Below are 25,659 nucleotides of genomic sequence, written 5' to 3'. Positions count from 1 at the left end.
CAGTTCTTCTTCACTTTGCTGTTCACCCCTCAGTTTTTCCTAACTTTTATCTTCAGAATTATGCCCCTCTGCAAACCACTGCTCCAAATCTATACTGCTCCACTGCTCCTGGGCAGCTTCGGGATCCTGGTCAGGAGCAGGGGGAGGCTCCCACCATTTCTTATTAGAGCAGGACTCCTCAGCCTGGTCTCTGACATGTCTGCTCCTCTTTAGGTCGTGCTAGGCTGCCGTAGCAAAACAAACAAGCAAGTAAACAAACAAATATATATATAATATAAATATATTTGTTATAATATAATATATTTAATATATATTATATTATATTATATTATATTATATTATATTATATTATATTATATTATATTATATTTATTATTTATAAATATAAATAAACAAATAAATAAATATTTATACCCCGCCCATCTGGCTGGGTTTCCCCAGCCACTCTGGGTGGCTTCCAACAGACCACTAAAATACAATAACCTATTAAAAATTAAAAGCTTCCCTAAACAGGGCTGCCTTCAGATGTCAAAACAAAACAAAACAACAAAACAATGAAGAGTTGTGTAGCACCTTACAGACTAACGCATTTATGCCTAAATTGTTTAAAATAACAAACAAAAAATGCATCATGTTTGGCAAAATCAGTGCTTTTCTTCTAGAAGGGTATTCACCATGAAGTTGTTACAGTAAGTGTCATGTTTTAAACCAGAGCTTTTCTTCTAGGAAAAAAAAGGTACCAGTACTGCATGCCCTTTGGTACCCCCAGAAAAAAAAGCACTGGGCAAAACAGCAACAAAAAATGTGTATCTTTGGGGAGGGGAGGGGAAATCACACTAAAATGCTGATGAATTTTCACAAGGACTTACCCTTGCAAAATTGCAAATGGATGTGAAAATGTGAAGAACTGAAGAGCAGGAATATAAGGAACCAAAACAGATAGATCTGCCCATCCCTAATCCCATTTTTCAAGCTTTTCCACTGGTGCCAGGGCTGGCCCAAGACATTTTGGCACCCGAGGTGAATGGCAAAATGGTGTCCCTTCCCAACAGGAAAGGAGAGAGTGAAGATCTAAATCAGGAAGAAGAGGGGAACAAAGATCAACATTGGGATCTGCTGCCCCTGTGGATTTTGCCGCTCAAGTTAACTCACCTTGCTCAATAGGTGGGCCGGCCCAGACTGGAGTTGATGACAAGCGGTGGAATAATAGCCATAGCTATAGCCTGAACAAAACAGAATGCATGGGAACTAGCAAATTACCGGTAATTTTGCATGCAGAAAAAATGGATCTGAACGACCCTTTTGTGACATAAAGCCCTGCCTACTAGCATTCTTTGTTTACTATGAAGGAAGTCTAATTTAGTACTCTGCTTTATTTAGTCATTACTTTATGAAAATATTTGCATACTTTTTCCCCTGAATGGGGCAGCTAAGAAGAAATCACTAAGACCAAAAGATACACATGCCATCTGTGCAGCAGCAAGTTTCTCATAAAACAAGTTGCCACAAATTAGACAGCTGAAACTCTTTTATCTGCCAACCAAAACAGGCACCAAGTAAACAGAACATTTCGGCTAACCATCAGAAGTCAGGGTAAACAGAGCAGCTTTGCTTGCAATTTAGAAAGAAAGGAGCGCCCAGATAGATTTATTAGAGATGGACAAATCTGTCCATTTCAGTTTCTCATCTTTCCATTTTTAAATTCAGTTCTCCACATATCCACATCTGTTTGCAATTCTTGAACAAAGTAGTCATGAAAATTCATCAGCAGGTTTATTCAAATATAGACATTTTTGCCATATGCAATTCTCCAGAAGATAGTGCATATTTTAATGTTATGTTCACTAGTATCTGCACAATTTACCCTTGTATGTACATTTTTGTACACATTACTGGACTGGAGAAATGCAAAATTTAAAGAAACGCAAATTACAAAAGATGGCTCTGTTTTGGTTCACATAACATTTTTGAAAGTGTGACTTAGCTGCGGGCACCTTTAAACGCTACACAAAGTTAACTTTACGCAAAACTGCATACAAACTATTAGGAGAGATTCACCAATGAATTTCAGTGAGGACTTTGAAAAAAACTGATATGGAAATGTGCAGAACTGAATTTAAGACTGGAAAATTGAGAAAGGGAAATTCACCCATCCATCCTTATTTGCAGCTCCACGTGTCCCTCAGTTAGAAATTTAAGAGAGATGGACAAAATGGGGGCACAATTTCACATCACGAATGTATTATGTGCAAAACCAGCAAGTCTATGTGCATCATTTGCCCAAGGTGCCAAACTCCTCTATTTGTGTTGCACCATGTGGGTTTAAACATTGGCAAACAATGTGGACTGCTTTCTTATTTTAAAGCGTATGCTGGGACCTGCCTGTAGCCCGTGCTTTTTTTCCTGGGGGCACGCAGGGGTACGCATACCCCTAAACATTTTGTGGATCTTTGTAAAAAGGTAAAGGTAAAGGGACCCCTGACCATTAGGTCCAGTCGTGACCGACTCTGGGGTTGCGTCGCTCATCTCGCTTTATTGGCCGAGGGAGCCGGCGTACAGCTTCCAGGTCATGTGGCCAGCATGACTAAGCCGCTTCTGGCAAACCAGAGCAGTGCACGGAAACGTCGTTTACCTTCCTGCTGGAGTGGTACCTATTTATCTACTTGCACTTTGACGTGCTTTCGAACTGCTAGGTTGGCAGAAGCTGGGACCAAAAAACAGGAGCTCATCCCATTGCGGGGATTCGAACCGCCAACCTTCTGATCGGCAAGGTTTAACCCACAGCGCCACCCGCATCCCATGGATCTTTGTACTTTTGTCCATTTACTGTATTTATTTTTCCCGATTTGAACTATAAAATGGTGATTTTCCTTGAGTCAAAATGAGAGTACCCCTAAACATTTCTTTTGAAAGAAAAAAAAGCACTGCCTATAGCTCAGATTAAGTCTTGCCTTTTGGCTTTGGAGAGACGTTTTTCTGTGCCACATGATAATTACATAAGTATACTGTTGGACTTTGCTTGTGTAAACTTGTGCAGTAGGGGCTCCACAGTGTGTATCCCAACTGCTTCATAATTAACTACTGTTTGTTGTAGTTGTTTTAAAAAAAGAAGTTGAGTACAAGAGAGGATTCAGGGTGTTTCAAACCCTTCTGCATTTGTGGAAAGCTTTGGAAATTTACTTTGCATGGCAAGTGCCAAGGAAGGGAAAAACCAAGGGCAGTGTGACTGCTTGCTGTGCTTCTCGTTAACTGGGGAAAACAGAGTGCAGCTCCAAGGCCGTGTGCAGCAAAGCACAGAGCAACAGCATGATCCCTGGATGCAGCAATGCCCCTGATATCCACCCCATCTCTAAAGAGAAATACAGTGGTACCTCGGGTTACATACGCTTCAGGTTACAGACTCTCCTAACCCAGAAATAGTACCTTGGGTTAAGAACTTTGCTTCAGGATGAGAACAGAAATCGTGCTCCAGCAGCGCGGCAGCAGCGGGAGGCCCCATTATTTAAAGTAGTGCTTCAGGTTAAGAACAGTTTCAGGTTAAGAACGGACCTCCGGAACGAATTAAGTACTTAACCCGAGGTACCACTGTATGAATGAGGGAAGGCACACTGTTAGTCCCCGTTATTATTAAAAACCCTGTTCTGCTGAACACAAGCAGTCCAGCTGGCAACAGCACGTTTAAGTGTGCAAAATCCTTTATTTACCACCTTGTCTATGTTTGCTACGGGACGCGGGTGGCGCTGTGGGTTAAACCACAGAGCCTAGGACTTGCTGATCAGAAGGTCGGTGGTTCAAATCCCCGCAACGGGGTGAGCTCCCGTTGTGAGGTCCCTGCTCCTGCCAACCTAGCAGTTCGAAAGCACGTCAAAGTGCAAGCAGATAAACAGGCACCACTCCGGCAGGAAGGTAAACGGCGTTTCCGTGCGCTGCTCTGGTTCACCAGAAGCGGCTTAGTCATGCTGGCCACATGACCCAGAAGCTGTATGCCGGCTCCCTCGGCCAATAAAGCGAGATGAGCACCGCAACCCCAGAGTCAGCCCCGTATCTCCAGTATTTGAAGCTTAAGCCCTGCTGAGTTTACCCTGCCTTCCACCCCCCTCGTGTCAAATCCTGCACCAGTAAGCCATTTCACAGATGCACATGGAATATCCTTGCAGACATTTTGTTGCATACAGCCTGCAGCTACCATGGGCAGGACTGAAGTATTACGGTACGGTAATTCCACATGGATTCAGAAGTTCCTTTTTATATATCATCATTATCTAGTCACCAGGCCATGTAAAGCAAGCATTTAATAAAAGGAACTATATAACTGTAGAACATGAATACAAGTTATCATCAATAAAATTGGCACCGTCACAGCTTTCTTCACTGGCATCAGAAGAGATCTGTTGTCTTCTTTCTTTAAAAGAAATGCACTGAATGTTTCACTGCTCTTGTCCCAGCATATTCTGGTGCAGCCCAAGAGATATTTAAAAAGCCTCTCACAGGAACACAGGAAGTTGCCCTAGGAGATTCCATAAGAGACAAGGAAGTGTCCAGGGATGGGTTGCAGGAGGTGTGAATAAAATTCAAAACAGTGTTATAAGAAAAACTGCTCCCTTTCCCTTTTGGGGTATTCCAGAGCCCGTATTGCGTCCTTAAGTGGGTTCCCTATTGATAGGAGAAAAAAACAGAGGCCAACCAGAGTATGTTGAGAAGCAAAGCGGTTAGTAAGCCTGATCTTTATTCAAGGAACAGTTGCAACAGGGTCCCCACTCACCACACGCAGGAGGAAGGAGAACCCTGAACAATGTTGTGCAAGCCCTTGTGGGGGCAGATGTTATAGGCGAAGGGGATCGAGATATGGATATGCTCGTACCCCTTCCAATCTGCGCCCCATCCCGAGAGACGAGGGTAGGGTGAGCAAGGATTACTCACCTCCTTCACTGGTGTTGTGCAATGCCAGGTCTATAGGCAACAAAACTGCTACCCTGCGAGATTTCTTTATCTCGCAGGGAGTTGACCTGGCTTGTGTGACGGAGACCTGGGTGCGCGAAGGGGTAACTGTTACCTTACGAGAGATGGCACCCCCGGGTTTCTCCGTCCTCCACCAGTCACGGACTGTGGGCCGGGGGGGAGGGGTGGCAGTATTAATCCGGGAAGATTGTTCTTTCAGGGCTCTACCATCGCCATCGATCCCCGGCATTGAATGTGTTGGCCTAGTGTGGGGCTCCGAGGAGAGCTTGGCTGTCTGGCTGGTGTACCGGCCACCTAGCGCACCAGCAGCCACCCTGTCAGGCCTGCTGGAGGCGGTGGCCGGCTGGGCCTTGGAGTTCCCTAACCTATTGGTATTGGGAGACTTCAACTTCCACGCTGATGCCACTCCCTCCTCACAGGCTCTGGACCTGGTGTCTTCCATGGCGACACTAGGGCTCTCCCAGTTTGTTTCGGGCCCCACACATCAAGCAGGCCACACGCTGGATTTGATCTTTGGCGCCGGTATAGATGTGATCATGTCTCCTTCGATGAAGGTGCCATGGTCTGATCACTACGCTCTGAAAGCCAGGATTGACTTTCCACCCCCACCCTGCTTAGGTGGCGAGCCGATTTGGGCTCGCCCGCGGAGGCTGATGGACCCGGATAGATTCCGTCAAGCCTTGCGGGACCATGCTCCCCCTGGCGACTCATTGACTGAGCTTGTTGAGGGCTGGAATACCCAGCTCCTGGAAGCCATCGATGAGATCGCACCTAAGCGCCCTCTGCGACCCCTCAGAAACCGGGCTCCCTGGTTTACCGAGGAGCTTCGGAAAATGAAGCGGGACCTCAGACGGCTAGAGCGAGTATGGCGGGGTGCCCGTGACGGAGCCTCAAGAACATCTTATAGGGTTTTTATGAAAACCTATGAGATGGCAGTGAAGGCTGCTAAGAAGTCTTACTTCTCGGCCTCCATTGCATCCGCTAGCTCTCGCCCGGCGCAATTATTTAGTATAATTCGGTCTTTAACGTCCCTTGAAGGACAGCCAAATTTAAATAACAATCTGACACACAGCTGTGAGGCATTTGCGAGCTTTTTTGCGGAGAAGGTCCTGTTGCTCCGCCATGACCTCCCTGCCAATTTGGATACAATAAAGGAACTGGAGGCCCCTCGACTGTCCTCGGGTCCAGTATTGGACCACTTTGACCGGATATCTCCAGCCGATGTGGACAGATTCCTCCAAGCTGGAAAGCCCACCACCTGTCCTCTGGACCCGTGCCCGTCATGGCTGATTAGAGCGTGTCCAGACGAGGTGCGGGGCCCCCTGGGGGATATCATCAATTTGTCCCTTGGCACCGGGATATTCCCAGGGGAACTGAAGGAGGCGGTGGTGCGTCCGCTCTTAAAGAAAACATCATTAGATCCCTCAGATCTATCCAATTACCGCCCGGTCTCGAATCTTCCATTCCTGGGTAAGGTGATTGAGAGAGCGGTTGCTGAACAGCTTGGTAGGTTTCTGGATGAAACATCTGCTCTGGACCCATTCCAGTCCGGCTTCCGCGCTGGTCATGGGACCGAGACGGCTCTGGTCGCCCTAACAGATGATCTCCGCAGACAGCTGGATCGAGGCGGGTCGGGGCTGCTGATTCTTCTAGATCTGTCAGCAGCCTTTGACATGGTCGATCACGAACTCCTGGACCACCGCCTTGCCGACGTGGGGATCCAGGGCACAGTCCTTCAATGGCTGCGCTCGTTTCTCTCTGGTCGGGGACAGAGGGTGGCGCTTGGGGGGGAATTGTCATCACGCCACTCCTTGGTGTGTGGAGTGCCTCAGGGTGCAATTCTCTCCCCGATGCTTTTTAACATCTTTATGCGCCCCCTCGCCCAGCTTGTCCGGAGTTTTGGGCTGGGTTGCCATCAGTATGCTGATGACACCCAACTCTATCTGTTGATGGATGGCCATCCTGACTCGGCCCCAGACACACTGACCAGATGTCTGGAAGCTGTGGCTGGATGGTTACGTGGGAGCCGGTTGAAGTTAAATCCTTCGAAGACAGAGGTCCTCTGGCTGGGGCGGGACGATATGGGATCGAGGGGGCAACTCCCATCTCTTGCGGGGGTGCAATTAGTGCCAGCACCGTCCGTTAAGAGTTTGGGTGTAATCTTCGATACCTCCCTCTCTATGGAGTCGCAGATTACAGCTATAACAAAGGCGGCATTTTTTCATCTCCGCCAAGCTAAGCAGTTGGCCCCTTATCTCTCTCGTCCTGACCTAGCCACTGTGATCCATGCGACGGTCACCTCCAGACTGGATTATTGTAACTCGCTCTACGTGGGGCTGCCCTTGAGACTGACCCAGAAACTCCAGCGGGTGCAGAATGCCGCGGCGAGACTCCTTATAGGGTCTTCGCTGCGAGAGCACATTCATCCGGTATTATACCAGCTGCACTGGCTCCCGGTGGAGTACAGGATCAGGTTTAAGGTGCTGGTTTTAACCTTTAAAGCCCTATACGGCCTAGGACCCTCGTACCTACGGGACCGCCTCTCCTGGTATGCCCCACAGAGAAACCTACGGTCTGCAAATAATAACATCCTCAAGGTCCCAGGCCTCAGAGAGGTTAGGCTGGCCTCAACTAGAGCCAGGGCCTTCTCGGCTGCAGCTCCAAACTGGTGGAATGCTCTGTCAAAAGAGACTAGGGCCCTGCGGGACCTGACATCTTTCCGCAGGGCCTGCAAGACAGAGTTGTTCCGCCAGGCCTTTGGTCAGGGCGCAGCCTGACTCCCTCCTCTGGCAACCTGCACATAATTCTACTTAATTGGTTGCCATCAATTTGATTTAATTAATTTTTATAATGAAATTTTTAGATTGTGTGATTATTTGATTGATTATTTTATTGTTGTTAGCCGCCCTGAGCCCGGCTTTGGCTGGGGAGGGCGGGATATAAATAAAATTTATTATTATTATTATTATTATTATATAGACTTTTGAAATTGCCCATCCTGCAGCCCAAGACCACCACTACCCCAAAACACCATACGTACATCACAAAAGGGGGCGGTCTACAGCAGAAATCCTGCCTGCTGTATCAATGACCTGATAATGGTCATTGACTGCATTACCTGGGCAGCCCGGCCATTCTTTTGTGATGGTTAATATTTTTGTTATGTACTGAGTTGAATAGGATCCAAACTGCAGCAGTCTGATTGGTCCTAGAACAATAGGATCCAAATTGCAGCAGTCTGATTGGTCCTAGAACAATAGGATTCAGAATGCAGCAGTCTGATTGGTCCTAGAACAATGCAGCAGTATGATTGGTTGGCAGGAACCACCCAATCCGGCTCCAGATAGAAGTGAATCCACAACCTGATTGGCTTACAATAGAATTCCGGGATTAGCCAATCATGTGCAGCCCATTGTGTAAATAATGTATATATAGCAGATACTGTGAGGGGACTTTCATTCATTCCTCCTCACCACTATGAGCTGAATAAAGAGCATGAAATCACTTTGCGACTCTGAGTATATTTCACTGGCGACGAAGGTGGGATCCCGCTGAGCTGACTGCCACACGCAGCACCGCAGCACCGCCACCTGCCGCACCGCTGCCTCGCACCGTGTGTCCAGGCTTCAGCTCCGGGACACAAGGAACTCAGAATGGAAGCCAACAGCAGCTTCTCGCCATTCAACCCAGCATCTGGAGACTGGGAAGCGTATGCCTCCCGTTTCACCTTCCTCCTAGAAGCCCAAGGGGTCACCGACGAAGAAGACGCCAAGAAGAGGGCAATATTCTTCAGCGTCTGCGGAGAGGAGACGTTTGAAGTCGCCCGGGCTCTCCTTGCGCCTGAAGACGTCGCTACTGTTCCATACAAAACAATAATGGAACAGCTGAAGGGGCACTTTTCGCCGCAGCCCTCAGTGGTGGCTCGTCGAAATGCCTTCTACGCAAAGCGGCAAGCCCCTGGGGAAACCATAACTGGGTTTGTGACCTCTCTCCGCCAAGCCGCCCGGTTCTGCAACTTCTCAGAGCTGGAGAACATGCTTCGTGACCGCCTCGTCGGTGGCCTGAAGGATGAGAAGCTGCAACGACGCCTCTACGCTAAGAAGGACCTAACGTTCCAGGTCGCTCTGGAGGAGGCCCTGGCAACGGAAGCTGCCGAGAGGTCGACGCAAGAGGCACGGCCGAGCCTGCCATCCCAACCGAGGGTCCACCACGAAGACCTCACCGACGACTCAGGATCCGACAGGGAGGAGGTGCACCGAGTACAGCAGCGCACTCAAGCAGCGCACAGACCACAGCTGCCTTGACGAGAAGGAGGAAACTGTGCAAGCTGCGGGGAGAGTCATGAGAGGAGGACCTGCCGTTTCCGCAACGCAGAGTGCAGGCAGTGCAGAAAATCGGGACACATCGCCCGGGTGTGTCGGGCTCGGCCCACCCGACACCAGGCATCAGATGACCAATCCAAGAGCCCCAGGTCCCGGGGCCCAACGCACCAAGGCAACTCGACGGAGCTCACGGACTGCCAGGTATACCAGTTGCCCCACCCCAACGTAGAGAAAATTTATGTAGAGGTACAGATAGAGGGGGCCCCATGCCGCATGGAGCTTGACACGGGTTCAACTCTATCCATAATCTCGGCAAGGACCTTAAGGAAACTGTGTCCTACTGGGGGCCCCAAACTCAGGCTGGCCCCATTCACCCTACGGGACTTCCAGAAACGTAAGGTCCCCACAATGGGGGTGGGGACCTTCAGGGTGCAATACCGAGGGTGGACGCGGCAACTGGACTTGCTTGTGGTCAAGGGCCCGTACATTAGCTTACTGGGATTGGCATGGTTTGGACCACTGGGGCTAGCTGTCACCGGGGTGAACCACACTGGCTTACAAGTGGATGTGGACGCCATATGCAAGGAATTTCCAGGGGTTTTCGACGGGAAATTGGGACAATATACGGGCCCCCCCATTGCGCTACAGCTTGACCCCACAGTACGACCTGTCAGGCTCAAGGCCCGCCGGGTCCCGTTCGCCTTGAAACCCCGTATAGACGAGGAATTGGACCGACTCGTGGAGCAAGGAGTGCTGGAGCCGGTGCCTAATGCCCCCTGGGAAACCCCAATCGTCACACCCGTCAAGCCTAATGGTTCGGTCCGCATCTGCGCAGACTACAAATGTACCATAAACAAGGCCCTCATGGCCCACGCATACCCAGTGCCAGTGGTCAGCCATGTCCTTGACACCCTGGCTGGGTCGAAAATTTTTGGCAAGCTGGACTTGGCCCAAGCATATCAACAGCTGCCAGTAGATGAGGCCACAGCAGAGGCACAGACGATTGTGACGCACAGAGGAGCGTTCAGGGTAAAGCGGCTGCAATTCGGGGTCAGTGTGGCACCAGGCATATTCCAGAATCTAATGGACTCGCTCCTTAAAGGGATTCCTGGCGTCACCCCCTTCTTCAATGATGTGTTGATTGCCGGGCCCACACCAGAGGAGTTTGAGGACCGCCTCCGCACCGTTCTGCACCGTTTCCAGACGGCGGGTCTCAAGGTGAAGCGGGAAAAATGTCTACTAGGAGTGCCTCAGGTGGACTTTCTGGGATTTATGGTGGACGCAGAAGGGGTCCACCCGACTGGGGACAAGGTACGGGCCATTTGTGATGCCCCAGCGCCCAAGAGCAAGACTGAACTTCAGGCCTTCTTGGGACTATTGAACTTCTACCATTCCTTCCTTCCCCACAAGGCGGCGGTAGCGGAGCCCCTACACAGACTCCTGGACAAACGGGCCCCTTGGGTGTGGGGCCAGCGCCAGGAGGCCGCATTCCAGGCAGTCAAGGACTTGCTTGTCTCAAACTCGGTCTTGGCACACTTCGACGAGAGGCTGCCAGTGGTGCTAGCATGCGACGCCTCACCCTATGGCATTGGCGCTGTCCTGGGGCACCAACTCCCGGATGGAAGAGAGGTACCGGTGGCGTACTTTTCCCAGACACTCAACGCAACCGAGCGGAACTACTCGCAAATCGACAAGGAGGGGCTGGCAATCGTGAAGGGAGTAAAAAAATTCCATGATTTCTTGTACGGGCGGCCCTTCACCGTGGTGACTGACCACAAGCCGTTGCTTGGCTTGTTTGCCCCCGAAAAGCAGACCCCCCAAGTGCTGTCTCCTCGTGTCCTCAGGTGGTCAATTTTCCTTGCCAGCTACCAGTATGCACTGATTCACCGACCTGGGAAGGCGATGGGCCATGCGGACGCCCTCAGCAGGCTACCACTACCGGAAACAGGCCCTGACCCAGCACCTGCACAAGAGGTTATGAGCCTGGAGCTGCTTCCCGACCGCCCCATTCAGGCACAAGAGGTTGCACACCATTCCAAGAAAGATAGGGTCATCTCCCGGGTCCTGGACTGGGTGTGGAGGGGATGGCCCAGCAGCAGCCCCGGGCCAGAATTCGCCGGCTACACAACCCGCAAACATGAACTGTCGGCCCACAAGGGGTGCCTGTTATGGGGAAGCAGAGTCGTTGTTCCCCAGCCCCTTCGCAAAAGGGTCCTCACAGCCCTACACGAGACACATCCAGGGGTAGTAAGAATGAAGGCCCTTGCCAGGAGTTATGTGTGGTGGCCGGGGATCGATGGAGAGATAGAGGCCTGGGTCAAACACTGCCAGGCCTGCCAAGAATCCCGCCCAGATCCCCTAAAGGCCCCAGTCCAGTCCTGGGAGTCCGCCCGAGCACCATGGTCACGCCTGCATGTGGATTTCACTGGCCCCTTTCAGGGGAAAACATTCTTCATAGTGGTGGACTCCTACACCAAATGGCTGGAAGTCGCACTGGTACCGTCCACTTCCACGTCCGCAGCCATCCGGGTTCTACGCAGGCTGTTTGCAACCCATGGGCTCCCTGACACTCTCGTCTCAGACAACGGGACTGCATTTACATCAGAAGAATTCCTGTGCTGGTCCCGGGGGTAAGGTACCGTGAGTGTAGCAGAGTCCACACGAAGCGGGGCGAGGTCCGATGCAGAGAGACGGGCGGGGAACAGGAACGCTGGAACAGAAGGCTGAGCAGGTAACAGGAACACCGGATGGTCGGGAACAGGAGGCCGAGCAGGGAACAGGAGCACTGGATAGTCAGGAACAGGAAGCCGAGCAGGGAACAGGAGTACTGGATAGTCAGGAACAGGAAGCCGAGCAGGGAACAGGAGTACCGGTTAGTCAGGAACAGGAGGCCGAGCAAGGATCAGGATCACAGGAAGGTCCGAAGCCAACAACGATGTTGCTCCCGCAACCTGGGGCCGGGATGAGTGGGCTTTTATCCTCTTCTAAGGTCAGGGGCGGTCCCGACCCCCAGGAGCCCCGCCTACTCTGGCCTTAAGGCGAGCACTCCTCCTGGGGGCAACTAGTTCCCTTCGCCTCTCTGCCCTAAGCCTCTGCAGATCAGGAGAGGCCGAAGGGTTACTGGGCCCTGGAGGAGGCTCACCTGTGGCCACTGAGTCATCAGGCTCCTCTGGGGCCAGGAGGACTTCACCTGGGGCCAGCTCCTGCTGCACTGCCACAGGTGCAGGCTCTTCAGCCTCTAGGCCTTGCCCCAGTTCAGCCGGCCCTGGAGGCGGGGACTCCTGTGCAGGCTGGGATTCCTCTGTTTCATCCTCCGAATCGGAATCCCAGGCCATCACAATTCCAAACCTTCACAGCACAGAACGCCATCCGCCACATCCGTTCGGCGCCGTTCCACCCTGCCACCAATGGCCAAGCAGAACGCATGGTGCGGACCACCAAGGACACCCTTCGCCGCATGACGCATGGGGACTGGGAGTACCGCCTTGCCACATTCCTTCTAGCACAGCACAGCACCCCCAGCTCAACGACTGGCCGGAGCCCCGCTGAACTACTAATGGGTCGGCGCCTTGCAATCAGATTGGACCGCCTTCACCCCGATAGAGCTCAGGATGAGGTAGTGGTGGGGGAAGGCAGGAACCCCCGGACCTTCGAGGCCGAGGACCCAGTGTACGCAAAGAATTTTGGGGCAGGCCCAGCATGGGTACCCGCCACAGTCACCAGGGTCACTGGCCCCGTGTCGTACGAGGTGCTAACGGATGGGGGGCAATGCTGGCGCCGCCACTGCGACCAGATACGGCGATGATTCCCGGGAGAAACCCAGGAGGAGGACAGGTCAGAGGAGTCCCAAGGGAACAGCGGGGCAGTGAGGCCCATAGAGCAGGAGAGGCAGAATCAGTAAATACAGAGAGGACCCGTGAGGCCGAAAGGACACCGGAACCAGAACCACGACTGAGCGAGCCGGTTGCACCAGACCAAACAGGCCCATCACAGCCAGCATCCTTGGAACACGAGCCAGAACCTGAACCCCGGACCGGGGAACACCCCAGGCCGCAACGCACACGTAGGCCGCCGGCATACCTTGAGGACTATGAATGCGACCTCCCGGGCAGGACTGGAACTTAGAGGGGAGGGGTGTTATGTACTGAGTTGAATAGGATCCAAACTGCAGCAGTCTGATTGGTCCTAGAACAATAGGATTCAGAATACAGCAGTCTGATTGGTCCTAGAACAATGCAGCAGCATGATTGGTTGGCAGGAACCACCCAATCCGGCTCCAGATAGAAGTGAATCCACAACCTGATTGGCTTACAGTAGAATTCCGGGATTAGCCAATCATGTGCAGCCCATTGTGTAAATAATGTATATATAGCAGATACTGTGAGGGGACTTTCATTCATTCCTCCTCACCACTATGAGCTGAATAAAGAGCATGAAATCACTTTGCGACTCTGAGTATATTTCAATTTTAGTTCCTGAATCCAGGTCACAGATTCACCCTATTCATACACAAATATACCCTTAAAACAGGATTTGTAAGCAAAAAAGACAATAGGAAGACTTTCCTCATTTGCCTCCCTTACTGCAGAGGAATATTTGCGGTCATTGGGAGAATCAAAATCACTTCAGGATTGCGCTCCCGTACTATTTCAGACACATGGTTCATATATTTAGATATGTGTTCATTTAAGAATATTTATTCTGTATTTGAGACCTTAAAATTCTTATAAAAACCGTAACAATTAATCTTTTCAAAATCCCATTGACACAATTTAGATTAATTAGTTCCACAAAACTGATGAACTTGATCTAACAATACCAGCTTTACAAAATCTGATAGTCTGTGTTAGAGGTGTGAATGACTGTCAAATTAGGGTTTATGAAGCATCTTCAGCAATTTATGCCAGAGCTCGCAGAGAAGTTTGATAAAGCTTTTAAACCCCTGCCTGGAGGAAAAGAGTAGAGCATTTTGAAGAGCAAAAAAGAGGACACATTTGGCGACTTCTACTTTTAACAATGGATTGCTATGACGACTCTCATCTTGCATACCTATGAAAAAGAAGACATGCCCTGGAAAAAGAGGACACATGGCAACCCTACTAGATGCAATAGATAAAACTGCTAACATAGCTATGAATATGGGAGTTAAACATGAAGAACAAATTAAAAACTTGTACCTGCTCAGGAAACCCTTTGTCTTTCACTGGAACACCAGGAGAACAGATCACTGGTGAGCAGCAAGATAGAGGGAGGAAAAGGAGAGGATATGAAATCGTTCATTATTAACTGGATCCATCCCAATGTTGAACTTTTAGACCTCTTAGAAACCACAATCTGGAAGTAGCTATCAATTTACTAATAGCTGGAACAGTGGTGATAACAGCAAAAAAATGGAAAGAGAGTAATACACCATCTTTATTTGATTGGACCGAGAAGGTATGGCCTATTTGAAAAATGATAAAATTAACGTAACTTCAAAGGACACATACAAATCAGCCAAACAGATGAATGGGGAAATGTTTCTTATTTTTTGGAATGATAAATATCAAGACAATGCACATCCATGTGATGGGCTTAGTCTATTGTAATCTTACAAAAATTACAGTATATGTATTTCTGTATTGTATTATACATTAAATATACAGACTTTTTTTTTAAAAAAAGCCTCACTCTCACGGTGGCTCTTAGTGGGAGATGTCTTGTTGACGAACAGTGTAGCATGAACAAATGTGTCACCGAAAAGCTTACGCCAATAGCCGCCTGCTGCCGTGCTGAAGGCAAGATTCTGCCAGCAGCAAAGCAAATGCCAACTGAGGAGAATCTTTTCCTGCTATTTTTCTGGGACTTGTGACAGAGGTTTGTTTTTATTTTTTTAAGGCTAGTTGCCTCTCCCTGGTAGGGTGTGCAGGCTGAAAAGGCTTGGCTAAGTGAAGGTAGTTCTGGCTTCTTTAAGCAATTGAAAAGCTGAGCATTTAGTGCTTTGCTAGCTTCTTGGAAGGATAGATAGTCCCTGAATCCCATAACATGCTTTTCAGAACACCCTGTTTGGCTTTTCTCTCTACCACTGGCACGAATTCTTCCAAAGATTCCCCATAAGAGAAGGCAGCTGGAAAAGATGATCCAGCCCTTGTTTAGACTATCAGGCTAGGGCTAGGAAGACCTGGGTACAGATTTCCACCCATGAAGCTCACTGGGTGATCTGGGGCCAGTGTTTCACTGTCTACTTAACCTTCCTCACAAGATTGCTACAAGTATGCAGTGGTACCTTGGTTCTCAAACTTTATCCGTTCCGGAATTCTGTTCCCAGACCAAAGCATTCTAAAACCAAGGTGCGTTTTTCCACAGAAAGTATTGCAAAACGGATTAATCCGTCCCAGACTTTTAAAAACAACCCCTCAAACAGCAATTTAACATGAATTTTACTGTCTAGCGAGACCATTGATCCATAAAATGAAAGCAAGAATCAATGTACTGTACTATAAAATAAATAAGACAGTATTGTAGCTGATTAAAAATTTTTTAAAAAAATATTTCTTACCTGCACTGATGATAGTCATTGTTTAGATGGGGGGCTTTTATCCATTTCCGCAGTCACACAGTCAGTCAATCGGTAGCTGAACTGGGTTCCACACAGTCACAAAAACAAATTAACCGAAAAAGCCTCAAAAAATAATAATACGCAAAATAAATAGCAAAAACAAAAGCGCCAAACTTAATCTATTCCAGAAGTCCGTTTGACTTCCGAAATGTTTGAAAACCAAGGCGCAGCTTCTGACTGGTGCAGGCACCCCAGTAACAACAGCCGACAGCTGCATTGGACGTTCGGCTTTTGAAAAACCTTCGAAAACCGCAACACTTGCTTCCAGGTTTTAGGTGTTTGAGAATCAAAGCGTTTGAGTACCAAGGTACCACTGTGCAATGGATGAAGGCGGGAGGCAAGGGAACCATGTGCACCTGAGCAAATAAGTGGGGGTAAATTTAAAGCAATGAGATGTTACTTCAACTGCTGTAACTTGGGAAATGGCAGGCTTTGTGCTACATCATGAGTGGAGAACCTGTGAACCTCCAGACTACCATGCTCACTATCCTTGACATGCTGCCTGAGGGTGATGGGAGATGCTGTCAAACATCTGGAAGTCCAAGTTTCTCTACCGCAGGGCCTGTAAGACAGAGCTATTCCGCCTGGCTTTCAACCTGAACTTAGCCTGATCTTTTATTCTCCTTCCTTCCCTCCCTCTCCCCTTTTCATGAAGTCCCACAACTAATTCTCCCCGGTCTCCACGCTGGCCCAAATAGGACTAATTTAGCCAGCTAGCCCTGGTCATCATCTAATGTTTATTGGATGGATTTTCCCCCTAAATTGATTTATGAATTCTGAATTTATTGTTATTCATGTTTTATATTGTATTTTACGCAGTTTTGGGTTGCATCAATTAAGTGTTTTTAAATTGTTGTTAGGGATGCGGGTGGCACTGTGGGTTAAACCACAGAGCCTTGGGCTTGCCGATCAGAAGGTCGGCGGTTCGAATCCCCGCAATGGGTTGAGCTCCCGTTGTTGGGTCCCTGCTCCTGCCAACCTAGCAGTTCGAAAGCACATCAAAGTGCAAGTAGATAAATAGGTACCACTCCAGCGGGAAGGTAAAAGGCGTTTCCATGCACTGCTCTGGTTTGCCAGAAGCGGCTTAGTCATACTGGCCACATGACCCGGAAGCTGTACGCCGGCTCCCTCGGCCAATAAAGCGAGATGAGCGCCACAACCCCAGAGTCGGTCATGACTGGACCTAATGGTCAGGGGTCCCTTAACCTTAAAATTTGTTGTTAGCCGCCCTGAGCCCGGTTTTTGAACCTGGAAGGGCGGGGTATAAATAAAAATTTATTATTTATTATTACCCCTGTGCTACCTGGTTCCTGGATATTTGTGTATTTACTTGCATGCACAGTACATATACTGCAAAAAGAGGGTGCTCCTGTACTGCAAATTACCATATTTAGAAGATCCTGCCTGGCTTTGGTTTCATCTGTGGTCTCCTGAGCTGATCAGGTGCAAAGAAGAGGCAGGTGAGAGCATGGCACTAACTCTGTGCTGTGACCCAGCCCTCTTGTTTTCCTCCTCTTCCTCTCCAGGCATGGCACCCGTCGATTGTCCATTGTCCGTGAGATACAGCATCATTTTGACACAATCTTTTCTTTCCTGCACCTAGAAATGAAGCCTGCCTTGGAATCTAAAGAAGACTGACACGCCCAACCGGCAGCAGACTGTAGTCATCTCAGCAGAGGAAATGGGTGGCTGAGATGACTGGCAGAATCCGAGACCAGGGGAAAGAGACGGCGGAAGAAGATTGGAAGAAATTTAAAATTTATCTTAAGAAATATTGCAAAATTAATGAGTGCTAAAATGTTGTGGTTATAGAAAGTAAGTGGATTACAGCTGTAAAAATTAAGTAGAGGAAAAGAAAAGGAAACAATTAGATAAAATTAAGGGGAGGGTTTGCTGAAATAAAGTTTGAAATTGGAATGCAGAAAGGGGAGGTATGAGGAGGTCAGTGAAATAAGTTTTAAGAAAAAAAGGAGTTGAAATTCTACATGTTTGTTTTTGTGTTTGTATGTTTGTATTGTGTATTGTGTGTGTTTATATAAATTGTGAAAATCTAATAAAAAATTTATAAAAAAAACAGCAGAGGAAATGGGACTGATGAACAGTGCTGGAACACAAAGACAGCCGGTGCCCCCATCCTACGTACAGCAATGTGCTGTGTGCTTTCATCGCAATTCTAAGTTGTGTCATGTTTTCCTGGTACAGGACTGCACCATCCTAAGTGCTTGCTTGCTTATTGGGTACAAAGTCCAGAGAATTTAATATTTGGAATACAATTCTTACACACTGGCTATAGGTTGCTGGCAGAATCCTGGGCCTTTTAAGTTGTGGTGCAGACAGATCGAACTTTTCCATCATGGCATGTGTGATTCACCTGTTTAATATCTGTTACAAACCTGCTGAAGGTGCAATGGCCTTTCCATGAAGAAAAAAAAAGTGTCTTTCTTATGTTGTATGCTAATGTTCACCCATTTGTCTCCCTTGCTGTGTTTGTTCTACAAACTAATCATTAAATTTAATGTCACACTGATCATTTGGGGACTGTGCTCCTGTCTGACCTGGTTCCAGTGGCGTAGCGTGGGGGGTGCAGGGGGGGCCGGCCGCACCGGGCGCAACATCTGGGGGTTAGGGTTAGGGGGCGCAAATCCACGGGTTAGGGGGCGCAAATTACTTGCCTTGCCCCGGGTGCTGACAACCCACGCTACGCCACTGCCTGGTTCTGATGTAGAAACCATGTTACCAGCTGGATCACATCAACCCAGACACAAAGTAATCCATATATTCCATCTTAAACACTAGTACAGTCTATACAGTGGTACCTCAGGTTACCTACGTTTCAGGTTACCTACGCTTCAGGTTACAGAGTCTGCTAATAGTACCTCAGGTTAAGAACTTTGCATCAGGATGAGAACAGAAATCGTGCTCCGGCGGCGCGGCGGCAGCCGGAGGCCCCATTAGCTAAAGTGGTACCTCAGGTTAAGAACAGTTTCAGGTTAAGAACGGACCTCCGGAACGAATTAAGTACTTAACCTGAGGTACCACTGTTGCTGAGAATCCATTATCTCATGAATTGTTATAAACAGAACCAGAAATATATCTAGGAAAGTTTAATAATTTATAAGACAGTCGTTTTAGGGTGCGAAAAGGTCACTTTTTATTATTTTTAAAAAACATAACTTACAGCCTATCCCTGGTAAATAACCAAGAGGACTTTTTTTGGGGGGGGGGGGATTTCAAGTATAAAATCCGAGAGATTTTTTCATACGCACGATCACAAGACGTACGCTGATCTCAAGAGCAGACAGCGGAAGGGAAATAAACCAAAGCATATTTGCTTGCATGCTATCCTTAAGCTGTGCATCTGCTCCTCCAAACACCTTACTCAGCAGCAGTCCGTGTATTTCCTCAAATCCAATGAACCCAGCAACAAGAGCAAGCTGTTCCTTCTTTTCTGCTCTGGTTAGCACAACAGGAACAGTCACAGTTCTTTGGCGTGCAAAAGTCTGGCTCTCTGCTCCTGCAAAGCAGACATGCAATCAGTTCTACTTCAGTGGTGAAGTCAAGTTACTCAGGATCTGCTACTGGAGAAACTTCTACAGCTTTTGGCTGTTTCCCCCTAAGGTGACAGAAAGGGGATGTACATCCTAATGTTCCCTTTTTGAATTTGAAGTCCAGTGACAAATTAGGGTATTGCAATACGCCATACAACCCAAAAGGAACAGTCACTCTACACATTTAATGCTTTTTTAAAAAAAAATTTATTCAGTTTTACAAATATTTAATATCAATCATAATCTTAAACAAAATAGGATTCACTGAATCCTTAACTTCCATCCCCTCTAAATGGGTTCCATTGTTAATTTTTTTCATCTGCATCTTTTAATTTCTTCCATTTTTCTTAAAAACTCTGATTTTTGCCATAGTTCTTGTAACAAGTGTTATAACAATCCTGCCAACGTTTTTAGTTGTTTGCAGTGTTCTCCAAGGTAACTTATGAAATTTTCCCTATTCCCCATTTCTTATCTTCCTGGTTTCTGATCCTCCCGGTCATTTTCAGCATTTCAGCATACATTTAATGCTTTTTCAATGAGAGGTGTATGCAGTGCTATTTTTCTAGGGAAAACGGTGCCGGAACTCACCATGAACACCTCCCTTGTGTTATAATGGCAAAGGCACCCATCTGAGAGGAACCAGAAGTGAGTTCCTGTGAGTTCTGGCTGAGAAAAATTCCTCGGCATATGTGTTACTCTACGAGGTACGATTTATTGTAGCTCTGGAACAAGGCTGCAAGAGTCCTTTGAAGTGCCAACTCAGCTCTGTTCTGGAAGCAATAAACAAGTGTATTATGTTGCACTACACCTGTTTTAGGGACGTGGGTGGCGCTGTGGTCTAAACCACAGAGCCTAGGGCCTGCCGATCAGAAGGTCGGAGGTTCGAATCCCTGCGACAGGGTGAGCTCCAGTTGTTCAGTCCCAGCTCCTGCCTATCTAACAGTTTGAAAGCAAGTCAAGTGCAAGTAGATAAATAGGTACAGTGGTGCCTCGCAAGACGAAAATAATCCGTTCCGCAAGTCTCTTCGTCTAGCGGTTTTTTCGTCTTGCGAAGCAACCCTATTAGCAGATTAGCGGTTTAGCGCTATTAGCGGTTTAGCGGCTATTAAAGGTTTAGCGGCTTAGCGGCTAAAAGGCTATTAGTGGCTTAGCGGCTTAGAAAAATGGGGGGGAAAGCGAAAAAAATCGCAAGACTTGCAAGACGTTTTCTTCTTGCGGAGCAAGCCCATAGGGAAATTTGTCCTGCGAAGCGCATCGAAAAACAGAAAATCCTTTCGTTTAGCGGGTTTTTCGTCTTGCGAGGCATTCGTCTTGCGGGGCACCACTGTACGACTCCAGCGGGAAGATAAACGGCATTTCCGTGCACTGCTCTGGTTTCGCTTAGTCATGCTGGCCACATGACCCGGAAGCTGTACGCCGGCTCCCTTGGCCAATAAAGCGAGATGAGCGCCACAACCCCAGAGTCGGTCACGACTGGACCTAATGGTCAGGGGTCCCTTTACCTTTACACCTGTTTTAGCCCAAAGCCCTGGTTAATGCCTGCCATATTCTCCATAACATTGTGATCCTGAGAAACAGTCAATATTATGTTGGTGCCAGGATCTCCATAGCCTCTGGGCCGGATTTAGGTTTGATGAGGTCCTAAGCTACTGAAGGTAATGGGGTCCTTTATATGTCCAGCTGTCCTATGTCAACAGCAAATTGTCGCTGCTTTTTGTGTTGAATATATACTATGGACCTAATAGGTATCTAAAACCATTTTCCTTATTTTGGATGTATATTTTGGAAATGTACCTCCAGTTTTTTAAATTTTTGCCCCCCCCCAAGAGAGTGGGGCCCTAAGCTATAGCTTGTTTAGCTTATACGTAAATCCGGCACTGCATATGATGGCATGACTTGGTTGCTTTTGCATCACCATGTGATCACCATAATAAGAGGCAAAGTGAAGTTTTGCACCTGGGAGAACATAAAATGTCATGACATTCTTGTTACTAGTTTCTCTGGAATGTTCCTGTGGGAAATGGGCTCCTCTACAGCCAATCAACGGTTAGATTCCCCCCCCCCCCGACTGCATAAATAGCTGCCAGTTTGTATTGGGTTGCCAAGGAAGCCAAGTCTGTTGCTGAGAATACATCGTCCGACATTTTCTTCTCCCTGAACTGTTTTTAGAGTATTGAAATCTCTTTCAGGACATATGCATGCTTTTTTGGGGGAAACCAACCCACATCCAGGACGTTTCCCCCCGATTCTCTGATTGCAGTTGCCTCGGACCTATACTTTAGATTTACTCAAGAGACAAATGAACTTAAACAATCATGATCAAAGATAGAGGGGGTAGGGGGAAGATTCTATATATATTTCATAATGAATGCCCAACATTCAGTGAATGTTAACAATCTGAAGAAAGCCTGTCTGAAAACAAATACGCATTTCAAAAAGCATATACTAGTGCTGGAGAGCATCAAAGTAGCTGGCTTGTTTTGCTTTCCTCCTGTTCTTCTCTTAAATATGTATTTTGGTTTTTTTACCTTGTAATTTTATGCTGTGAAACACACCGAGATCTACGGATGAAGAGCAGTATAATTAATTAATTAATTAGTAAATAAGTAAGTAAGGATTTACATCCTATGCCATTTTTTTAAAAAAATTGGGGGGCTAGTAGGTTGTTGTTTTTATTTTTATCATGTATTTTGTGGTTTTATATCTTGATTTTATTCTGTGAACCACCCTGGGACCCCCGGGTATAGGGTGGTATATAAATTCAATAAATAATAAGGAAGGTTTTTCAGGTAGCCTGGGCCCCGAGCCATAAACGGGACTTGTGGGTCATAACCAGAACATTGAATGGTGCCAGAAAATGTTGGTAGCCAGTGGAGCCATTCTAACAAGTATTTTCTGTCCTCTGTATAACCAGCTCATCAGCAATCTGGCGGCAGCAACGTAGTGTTTCCAAGGGCTTTTCAATGGCAACCCCATGGAGAGGGGGGTTCTAAATGGGATGTAAACAAGTCATGCCAAAGCAGGCATCTCGAGAAACAAGTGCAGCTAGTTTCAAACATGCAAGCACACACACACACGTGTTAAAGAGTGTCACCACCCTGAGAGGCAGGCTCAGGTAAGTGACTGGCCCAATGCTTTGTACCTGCCCACTCTGAAAACCCAGATGTTGCCGGGAGGACATAAGATGGACAGGAGTGCAGGGAGCTGTTTTGAGATGTCACCTTCAGGTTGGGCAGGAGAGGGCAAGCATTCCTGAGCATGGGCAGAGTGCCTTGTCCACACAAAGGGGCAGCTAACCCAGGCAGTGGGGAATAAGTGGGTCTATGGCAGGGGTCAGCAAACTTTTTCAGCAGGGGGCCGGTCCACTGTCTCTCAGACCTTGTGGGGGGCCAGACTATATTTTTTGGGGGTAAATGAACGAATTCCTATGCCCCACAAATAACCCAGAGATGCACTTTAAATAAAAGCACACATTCTACGCATGTAAAAACACCAGGCAGGACCCACAAATAACCCAGAGATAAATTTTAAGTAAAAGCACACATTCTACTCATGTAAAAACATGCTGATTCCCGGACCGTCCGCGGGCCGGATTTAGAAGGTGATTGGGCCGGATCTGGACCTTAGTTTGCCTACCAATGGTCTACAGCTATTCCTGCCTGTTGGCCCTTCTGGATTGGGGCTGCTGGGACCCGGAGTCCAGCAACTTCTTGAGGGCCACAGAATCCCCTCCCCCGGGTGCTTCTACTGTTGCAACTTGGCCGATGGGATTCTGCCTCAAGCGGCCCAGTTCAGGGTGCACCTTTAAAGTGGATTTAATAAACTCTGCGGGACTTCTCTGAGCTGAAGAAAGTGAGGGGCAAACACACTGCATTGAAAAGTACAGGATTAAAATTGCTTCAAGCGACAGCCTGTTACCTCCTTGCAAACAAATCAGGATGAACGTTCAGTGAACTGGTTGTGTGGAAGTGACCAGGGATTGTTGCTCTTGCATCTGAAAGCAGAGCACCTGTCTTTTATGCTTTTGTGTGCGGATTCCCAGCAAATGGCAAGTTCAGGGCACTTCCAGATGACCTATTTACAGTGGTACCTCGGTTTACGAACTTAATCTGTTCCGGAAGTCCGTTCTTAAACCGAGATGCGCTTTCCCGAATGAGGCCTCCCACTGCCGGTGCCCTTCCACCATTTGGATTCTGTTCTTAGACCGAGGTAAAGTTCTAAAACTGGGGCACTACTTCCGGTTTTGCGGAGTTTGTAAACCAAATCGTTTGTAAACAGGACTGTTCTTAAACCGAGGTACCACTGTATTGTGAATTTATTCAAATTTGTTGGCATGTGATTGCATCCCACCTGAAATTACTAACAGTCTGGAAGCTCTCCCAGCTCCTCTCCTTTCAAGCATTGTATAAACACTTAAGTATTAGATAATGGAGTTGAGAAACAAAGTCACCAATACCTTATAAGAGTCCTTATAAATACAGCAACCTGGTTTTAACATTGTAGTTTTAAATTGCTGCAGTCTGCTCTGGGACCTCACTGGGGTGGGTGGTTAAGAAATGAAGAATAAATAATAACAAAGAATAGTGTGCCACTTTGTACACCGACATGTAAACATTAAAGGAACATAACGGGGGTGTGGGGAAATGCTAGGATCAAAGTGTGAAAATACAGTGACATTTCTATGCAGAACCCCGTTAAAACAAGTTAATTAAATTGCCCACTAAATTGTACACTGCTCTGGAATCCTATACATGTTTTAAAAATAAAAGTAACGGTCATTCAGCTTATCTTCCGTAAGTTCTGAGCTGGCTGTGCCTTTTGCATTTTGGGGCATTTTGGCTCCACTGCTAACTATTTCATTCTTTATTATTTGTCACACATCACAGAGTCAGGATTTGCTGAGGTTAAATCTTCTGTCTGTTTTGTCAAGAAGGCTGCCACGTTCACAATTTGCAGCTCAATCTTGTGCATATTCACTTAGAAATAAGTTCCACTGGGTTTAGTGGAGCTTACTCTCAGGATTGCATACAGCAGTTTTAGCACAATTTTAAATATTTTCCAAAATAAAAGTTAAAAATCGTGTATATTTTGTGGTGTGATCACCAGAAAGTTCTGATTGCAATCACAATTATATTTATATAATTGTGTTTACTGTGAAGTCCTACTATGTTCAGTGGTGCTAACTTCTATGGAGGGAACAAAAGTTTGCTATCCTATACACACTTAGCTGAGAGTAAGCCCATTCTACTTTCTATGGAGGTATGTATAGGTTAGCAACTATGTGTGCAAATGCAGAAGGTGTGTTAAATCTTCTGTTTCTACATCGGAGTACTTGCGCCTCTAAACACATCCATTAGGGTAATGAGAAATGCACAAACTCATGTTTGCAACCTCACTCAAGCTGCAAATGTAAACTGTGACTGTATAAAACGGCAAGCGTTAATTTTAACATAGGTGTAATACGCTCAGAATAGAATGAATGCGGCCATCTCTAACTCCTGCACTCTCTGACTTTGTTTGCTATTAAATTCAAAAGTACAACAAATGCCAACAGTACAACACACTGTTGGCATTTAATTTCCTAAATTTTATTTTTAAAGGCACAACTGAGGAAACCGAAGTGCTATATTCCCAACTTTTGGACTGAGTACTTTAAGCTGTGCTTGAAAAGAGCTGTTTAAACTGCTGCAATTTGCCAGAGAAAATATTTAACCTCACATGCTGTAAAAAGGTTGGGCCCGCTTAACAAAATCTTAGTGAGTTAAATGTATGAGTTTTAATAACATAAGCGTACATGAATATCTACATATGAGAGGGGGGAAGTTCTACAGAAGACTTTGTGTTTACACGATGCATTCAAGGATCACAGCAGTCAAAAGGCTGGCTCTCTGTTTCTCTAAAGCAGACATGGTGAAATCAATCAAGTTTATCACAATCCTCTACTGGAAAAAATTCCATAGCTTCTGGCTGTGGCCAATGATTTTCATAGTGATAAGTAGAAAGTGATATACATCCTAATACTACCTTTTTCGGGGGGGGGCGGGGGATGTAGGTGGCGCTGTGGTCTAAACCACTGAGCCTCTTGGGCTTGCTGATCAGAAGGTCGGCGGTTTGAATCTGCGCAACGGGGTGAGCTCCCGTTGCTCAGTCCCAGCTCCTGCCAACCTAGCAGTTCGAAAGCATGCCAGTGCAAGTAGATAAATAGAAAGCTGTCTGTGGCCAAATGCTGGCT

General features: G+C 47.3%; 2 protein-coding genes across 2 annotated transcripts in view; one reads left to right on the top strand and one right to left on the bottom strand.

Annotated features, from left to right (window-relative positions):
* Positions 1 to 15,964, bottom strand: part of VSIG10L2 (V-set and immunoglobulin domain containing 10 like 2) — a 174,004-nt gene extending 158,040 nt beyond the window's left edge. Inside the window, exon 1 of the mRNA XM_081171631.1 lies at positions 15,820 to 15,964. The gene's annotated coding sequence lies outside the window, so the exon portion shown is untranslated. The remainder of the gene's footprint in view (positions 1 to 15,819) is intronic.
* PANX3 (pannexin 3) overlaps positions 1 to 18,428 on the top strand; it is a 29,980-nt gene extending 11,552 nt beyond the window's left edge. Inside the window, exons 5-6 of the mRNA XM_081171768.1 lie at positions 17,483 to 17,564; positions 17,962 to 18,428. Of these exons, the coding sequence (XP_081027894.1) occupies positions 17,483 to 17,517 (35 nt within the window). The 3' untranslated portion in view covers positions 17,518 to 17,564; positions 17,962 to 18,428. The remainder of the gene's footprint in view (positions 1 to 17,482; positions 17,565 to 17,961) is intronic.
* Positions 18,429 to 25,659: the final 7,231 nt, after the last annotated feature.

This window comes from Podarcis bocagei (genome assembly GCF_964188305.1).
Source record: "Podarcis bocagei genome assembly, chromosome: 15".
NCBI lineage: Eukaryota > Metazoa > Chordata > Lepidosauria > Squamata > Lacertidae > Podarcis > Podarcis bocagei.
This window is presented reverse-complemented; position numbering and strand designations above follow the sequence as displayed.